The sequence below is a fragment of the Octodon degus genome, unplaced genomic scaffold (assembly GCF_000260255.1).
Source record: "Octodon degus isolate 3935 unplaced genomic scaffold, OctDeg1.0 scaffold00160, whole genome shotgun sequence".
Taxonomy (NCBI): Eukaryota; Metazoa; Chordata; class Mammalia; order Rodentia; family Octodontidae; genus Octodon; species Octodon degus.
The window spans coordinates 6,058,376-6,066,169 of NW_004524736.1; the positions used below are offsets into that span (position 1 = coordinate 6,058,376).

At 44.0% G+C, this 7,794-nt stretch overlaps 1 protein-coding gene across 1 annotated transcript in view; it reads right to left on the reverse strand.

Annotated features, from left to right (window-relative positions):
* Window positions 1-7,355, reverse strand: part of Ube2h (ubiquitin conjugating enzyme E2 H) — a 123,923-nt gene extending 116,568 nt beyond the window's left edge. The window contains exon 1 of the mRNA XM_004642749.2: window positions 6,861-7,355. Coding sequence (XP_004642806.1) covers window positions 6,861-6,913 — 53 coding nt within the window. The 5' untranslated portion in view covers window positions 6,914-7,355. The remainder of the gene's footprint in view (window positions 1-6,860) is intronic.
* Window positions 7,356-7,794: the final 439 nt, after the last annotated feature.

Sequence of the window (7,794 nt, forward strand, 5' to 3'; positions counted from 1 at the left end):
CTGAGCTGGCCACACACACACACACAAATAAACAAATAAATAATAATCAAAAAAGTTTAAAAAATAAAAAAAATTGAAAAAATAAAAAAATAGAGCTACTGTTTATAGGATAGGATTATGAATGACTGTTTTCTTTCCTTCTTTGTAACCTCTATTTTCCATAATTACCTTATTACTTTTACAGTCCAACAAATAATTTTATTAAGACACACTATGCATCCATAAAATCTGAATTGCATACTATTGTAGTTACTTTTCTTGTTACTGAGACAAAATACCCAACACCCAAAGTTAAGGGAGAAAAGGAAAGATTTATTTGGCTCACAGACTGTAGAGGTTCTGTCCAGTCTCTGCTGGCTGCAAGGCAGAGTGGCATAGTAGACAAAGATTACAGAGGAGAGGGCTGGTGAGATAGCTCAGCAGACTAAGCACCTGCTTAAGCAAATGCAGGGATCCAGGTTTGATCTCAGGCACATGCCATACCGCCCCACCACGAGGCGCACTGAGCCAGCCAAAGACCAGGTGTGGTGGCGCATGCCTGAAATTCTACCACTGTGGAGGCTGAAAACAGGAGGATCAGTACGAGTCTGAGTCGCACAGTAAGACGCTGTACCAAATACATTTAAAAAAAAATTTGAGGAGAAACAGTTCAAGGTGAGCAGGAAGTTACAAAGCAAGGGAAAGAACTTAACAGCTTCTTTCTGCCCCTTTTATATTCTATCCAGCAAACCAATCAGTGAGATGATTTAGTAATGACCCATCCCAACATCACACACTTTTTCAGCTACCTCTGAAAAAGCCTCACCTATGACTGCATGAGGCTTTAGGAGAACATGTAGACACAAACCATAACACATAACTAAAAAATGTAGTGGTTCTTATAATCACCAAATATGCTGACACTGAACAAGATACCAAGTTTATAAATAAATAAAGTGTGTGTGTGTGTGTGTGTGTGTGTGTCAAGATGCTAGGAAAACTACCACTATAACTAGAAAAACCAACAAATGTAGGTGCTTTTAATGTATGCACACAAATGAAAAAAGATATCTATGGGTCACATTTGCAAAAGATATTTTTCCCCTAAAAACTGAACCTTCAGGCTTGTAATTTACTAGAACTGTATTGCAAGAATCAGTTGTGCTAAAGTTATGAATACTTGCTTATAGGTTCTTATCTAACTGAAGTAATATCAGTGTATTTGTCACCAAAATCTAGCCAGCCAAGACAAGGTCAGAAATCTGGGAGATACCACATCTTTAACTTTTATTTTATTTTTTTTATTTTTTATTTTTTATTTTTTATAAGTGAAGTTTTTTTGGTTTTTTTTATTTATTTATTTATTTTTATTTATTACATTTATTTATTGTGTGTGTGTGTGGCCAGCTCAGCCCACCAGGGGGCGGGTCTGGCTGGCATGTGGTGCTGGGGATCGAACCGCGGTCCCTGTGCTTTGCCAAGCTTGTTTCAAGTAGGTGCTTTAGACCACTGAGCCATCTCTCCAGCCCCCTAACTTTTATTTTAAACATCATAAAACCGTTCCAACTTTCATCTAACCAGCTCACTGAGAGACCATGGGAATAAAATGTAAACCACAGGTTCCCAGTTGACACTGGAGCTAGTAAGAGATTACAAAATTATCTATACTTTGAACACAAATTAAAGAGTAACAAAGCCTTCTAACTTTGGGATAAAATAACTACTGATTAACAGCAAAATCTCAGCTGGGTGGTACATGCCTGAAATCTTAGCACTCAGCAAACTGAGGCAGGATTAGTTCAGCCTGGGTTATAAAGGAGTTCAAGACCAGCCTAAACTACATAGCAGAATACCAAAACTGAAGTAAAAAACAAATGCCTACACATTTTAATGTTTTTGTTCCCGTTTTTTAAATATCTATTTTGTTTTTCTGGGGTTTGGGATTTTTTTAGTTTGTTTTGTTGTTTTTTAAGACAGTCTCACTTCGTAGTTTAGGCTGGCCTTGAATTTGCAGTGATTGTCTTGTCTCAGCCTCAAAGTGATGGGATTACAGGCATGTATCACCATGCCTGGCCCCAGTCTGTTTTTGAGATATGGTCTAGCTATGTAGCTCACGCTGGCCTTGAACTCACTATTTAGCCTAGACTAGCCTCAAATTCTTGCCAATCTTCCTGCCTTAGCCTCCCCCCTCCTTTCTCAGCTTCTCAAAAGTGCTGGGAGTCCTGGGATTACAGGCCTGTGCCAGCACACCTGGCTAATATCTGTTATTTTAAATAACTAAAAGAAATAGCAAATCTCATCACTTTTTAACCTCTTTGTTATGTATGTGCATGTGTGCACTGAGAACTAAACCCAGGGCCTTGAGGGCGGTTGGCAAGCGATCTAGTACTGAGTTACAAACGTGCTAAACCCCAAAAGCTTTATTTCTTGAAGTCAATTCTCAAAGCAAATACAAGCTACTCAAAATACAGGGTCATGGACAGAGTGCTGATCTGATATAAACACAGAATGTCTTTTCTGATTAAAAAGAAAAATTTGTTTAGGAATTCAAGTCCAGCCTGGGTCACAAAGGGAAACCTTGTTTCAAGCCACTAGTAGCAGTAGTTGTTCTAATTCCACAATTATCATAACACTGAATTTTTCACCACTAGACCCCCCAACACTATGCCTGGTTAAAACAGATAGTCAAATATTTGAGGCTTTAAATGTGTTATAGAAACCAGAGCCAGGCATGGTGACACATCCTAGCACTCTGGGAGGCTAAGGCAGGAGGACTGAAAGTTTGAGGCCAGCCTGGGCACTCTGGTGACTCAGTGGAACTCTGCCTCAAAATAAAAAATAAAAGAGCTGGGAGGCAGCTCAGCATGAAGGTTTTGGGTTGAATTTCCAATACTAAAGAGAAACTGTAAAGCAGCCACCAGCAAGTTTTAAGACTCATTCACACTGTTAGTGAGTGGAATATGCTGCCCCTTTCTATCACTGTGGAAGCTTTTAAGAGGGAAGCTTACATTTTTACCATACTTTTGGAATCCCTGCCTACGAGTCAGTATTAAAGTGGCATATCCTATCTTGTTCTTGCACTTGGTCCCTCCCTCCCTGTGAAAATCTTGTAAAATTCTTGCTATGGTAAATTTCCAAATCTTACACCAATATAATAAATATGGTGTGTGCCAGGTCCCCATTATTACCAGATCCACTTTTCTAGTTTAACTTTTAACCTTAATTTCCTTCATTTCTTGTACTCCCAACAGGCCAGGCTTTTTTTCCCCCCACCCTTGAAAATATATTTTTAGAGTCCAGTAAGGAGGTTCTCTAGGCCTCCCAAGCCCCCACCTCCTTTTGTATGTAAACACACTCTTGTCACACACTCCATCAGCTGTTTAGTAGCTCCACCCCTTCTCCTTTTCCGGGTAGTAACAGAGCAGCCAATGAGCTGCAAGGAGCTGTGCCTGCGGCCTTTTGCCTGCTTACGCTTTTCCAAAACAAGCAGCGCTAGCCTTCAGCAGGGGCCACTGGTTCACAGATAAAAGGATCACCAGGGCTGTGCAACAGGGTGAGAGTAGCAAACCCCCACCAACAAGGGAACCCATGTAATCTGAGCTGTTTGTTCCTCCACCAGGGAGAACTTAAACCCATATTCCTTTAGGGCAAATCACACTTTAAGGTCACCGGAGTCCCAGTTCTCAGACAATTTAAATAATCAGCGGGGTTGGAGATGGAAACCTCAAAGATTGTCAGGATGGGAGGGGCACAGGATCACCATCTACCTGACTTTGCAAACAAATGGCTGCACTCCACAGGATTTGAGTTTTGAGGGGGGTTTTGTTTTTTTAATTGAGACATATTCCTACAGCACCCAAAAGTCATGTAATCAGTTTCTAGGCTCCTGGGGAGGTTTGCACAACCCTCAGCAGAGGATTCAGAAGAGAAAGAATGAGTGAGTCAGAGTTTCAGAACATAATCGCCCAGCAGATTATTAAGTGCATCGGTGCAAAACACTCACTCCCTGCATAACTTGGGAGTCAGCTCTCCTCCTACCAACCCATCACAAAAGAAATATCAGACTACAAACAACCACCCAAGACAGTGCTGGAAAGAACCTAACAAGGTGGTGAAAGGCAGCGGCCAATTAGTTACACATCCTCTTCTCTCCCTACCCCCACACCGCTACTTTCCTACTATATAGGTTCCCTGCCAAGCTGTAAATCGTGGTGGTATAATTATGCTCAGGAGACAGCCAAAAATGGGCTGAAACAGGAGACTGCAACGAAACCAGCTATCAGCCTCCACACCACGGAAATCATCAGGGGCAACGAGGGACAAGAAGTAGTGTACATTCCTTCAGACCTTTCTTTCTACTTCCTCTCCACCATCTTTCATTTTCAACCCTAGGCCCTTTCACACAATTATACTCATTCTAATAGTGGGTTGGGGAATTTTCTCTTAAATTTCTTATGAAATATACCTTACTCAAAATTTGTGGGCCCCCTTTGGGCCTACTGATGTGAATTTCAGAGAGAAAGGAAGCCACAAAAATCTCTCATGCCCACAACATAACACACACACAAAAAAAGAAATCTGAAAAATTTTAACTTCTAAACTACATTTGACCAGGAAACAACAAGAAACAAAGATAACCTCTGTCTTAAATCCTGAAACTCTTATCCTCCTGTCTTTGAGATCTACAATTTTAAAGCGTCTCTTTCTTTTGTCAGCAAGAAAGAAGGTAGGGAAAGAACAGAAGGCCAATGCATCTTTGCCTTTCTTCATCTTCTACTAAAAATAAGCTATGAAATAAGCCACTTAGGGGGAGGGAAAAAAGACACCCTGCTGTTCTTTGTCTGTTTTCCTCTCTCTCTCTCCACCCCCTATACCCTGACTTTTAAATGCGGTAATCATTCTAGATGCCACAACTACTAAATGAACAAAAGGCACTATATGGAAAAGGCATCAGGTCAAGTTAGGCCTCACTCTTTATCCTCAATCTTTTAGAAATCTATGTATGTACATAATTGGAAGATCTGACATCAATCAAAAACAGCTGGAATTCTCCCCCTCACTCCATCCCAATTACACATTAAATAGAAATTTGCATTAGGTGTGACAGTAACTCTCAATTCAAGATAAAAATAACTCGAGTCTACCACCGTGTCATTTCCTAGTTTCTAAACAAAAATAAAACCTGAAACTGCTTTGTGTAAAATGTAGTCATAATTACAAGTTTTCCTGCAACCTCATGAAAAGCCAACATTATTGATGTCGTTCACACATTTACAAAACAAGCACAGCCACAAACGGCTCATAGAGTTGACTTCATTTGTGCCTAGACATATATCTGTATGTGACACTTAATTACTTGTTCCCTCTAATGTCTGCCACTATCCCCTAAAAATTCTAAACTCCAAATCCTAAACTTAGAAGTTTATTTACGAGCTCCAAATCCTAGCCAAGTATTCGCTGAGCAAGAAGAAAAACACCTTGTTATTCCTGAAAAAGATTATGAAAAAAATAATCTCTTATCCAGGCAACTTCCCTCCCATCCCCCACTTTCAAACCATATGCAAAAACTACTTTCAAAAACTTCAGCAAATTCTGTATTTCATCATAATAATCAATCTCTACAAAAAATAAAGCAAATCATCAAAAACTGTAATAAAAGGAAAAAGAAATTCACCTGAAAAATCTAGCCAAACAACTTGAGTTATATAAACAAAACCCTGCAACAGGGGGAAATGGTGGGGGGATGGGGGTGAGGCCGAGGCAGAAACAGGAGACAGGACTTTTTAACTGCCTTTCACACACTACCGCCCCCCTACTCCCTTCCCCCCTCTCCCTAGAGATTAGCTATTCAGAACACTGGGACACACACGGACACACACTCGCTCGCTCTCTAAATTAGCCCTCAAAAAAAATTCCTCAATTTGTCTCGGGAACCTTCGCGAATTTCTCCAGCTGGTCATGAAATAATCAGTCTGGACTCTAAACCAAAACCACTGCCTTATCAGTTACAGCTTTCTCACTGCAACCTCGAGTGTATAAAGTTGAGGAGATGGTAAGAAATCAAGGGTGTCACCTGGCAAGATCAGGGCAAGCAGTCCCCCAGCTTACCCTCACACAGAGGGTTCTGCTTAGGTGGACAGTACAGAGGAGTTGGGAGCTCCTCTTTCTCTCCTTCCTCCCAGCTGTCAGATCCACAATATGGAGGGTGGCTTGCTAGAGGGCCTGGGGGTCCTACTGCACACAACTATGGGTGAATTAGGCTTTGTCAGTAGAAAACATTTCCAGAAATCAGATAGCTTAACAGAAATATCTAATTTGAAACACACAGAGCTCTTTATTAGAAGAGGGGCCCTAAGCAGACTACTCTCTTCCTAATATAGAAAGGAATTAGGAATAAAGGAGGTCGCTTGAGTTACCCCAGTTCAAGAAGCATTGTGAGTGTAAGTAATGGGGGCATCTCTTAAGAAAGGAAGAAAGGCTTCTCTATCAGGAATTTCTACCTTGAGTCCCTGAATCAAGAAAGAGCAAACAGGAAAGAGAAACCGTGAAGACAGACTCGGAGGTGAAGAATGAGGCGGGTAGTCCTGCCAAAAAGGAGAAAAAAGCCGTCTTGGGAGTCCAAACGTCGTGGAGGCAGGCTCCTGGGGAGCAGCAAGAGCGAGGAGGAGCAGATATACATATGTTGGGGTGCTGCACATAAGGGGAGCTAGGAAGGCCTTCGGTCCCTGGGAGGTGCCCTGGAGCCGCCGTCGCCAGGGGAAGGAAAGGAGCTCGGACAGTGGCCCCGAGCACCACGGGGACCTAGCTCGGGAGCCGGAGGGCGCCCTGGCCCCCCACGCCAACCCCACACACAGCCCGACTGCCTCCTCCACGAAGGATACAGCTTGACCACGTCCGTGTCCATCCGCCTCTTGCCCGGACTGGGAGATGACATGGTGTCGCTGCTGCCGCCGCCTCCCCGTCGCCTGCGCCGCCGCCTCGCTCCCTTCTCCGGCCCGTCTGTCAGGGCCCCGCACCCTGGCTCTGAGAGGCCCGCGGCCGCACCGGCTCCTCGGCGGAGGTGGCAACACGCCCGCGGTCCCGTCGGGTCCAGTCAGCCGCAGCCGCCGCCTCCCGCACGGGGAAACACCGGGCACCGACCGGCTGGGTGGGGGTGGGGACCCCCGGCGGCCAGCTCAGGCAGCTCTCTCAGGCTGTAGGTCTGCCGCTACCCGACCCGGCGTTCCTCGAAGGGGCGCGACGCTCCCTGCTGCCTGTTCTGCCTTCTCGCTCGCCTTCTCGCCCGCTCACCCTCTTGCCAGCTCCCAGCCGCCTCCACCACAAGCGGACGTCTCCTGCTCGATCGGCTTCTCTACCCTAGCCTCGCTTTGGGCGCCGTGACGTCACCTTTGTGACGTCACCACATGGGTGGGTCTTGTCGGTCCAAGGGATGGGGCGGTATCAGGGCGTTTGTTTTCGCGGCGCATTATGGGAGATGTAGTTCCTCCTGTTCATTCTCACCTCTCTCTTTCCCCTCCCCTAACTTCTCCAACACTTCATCATCACTCAACCGCCAGGGTGGTTACCATCATAAGCGATGCTAGAAAATATTGGCAACATTGTCACCTTCCTATGTTTTATGAACCTCTTCAAAACCAGTTTAAAAGGATGGATTTGAAGAAAAATACAGCAATTACTTAGGTGCCAAAATCTGAAAACTCCCATACCAGAAGGTTCTCTACACTTTAGTTCCTCCTCAGATGGAGAGATTTTTTTTCCAGATATTGTACACTGCAGAGTGGCTTTCTTGGACCTTGCAAACCCATTTCATTACTC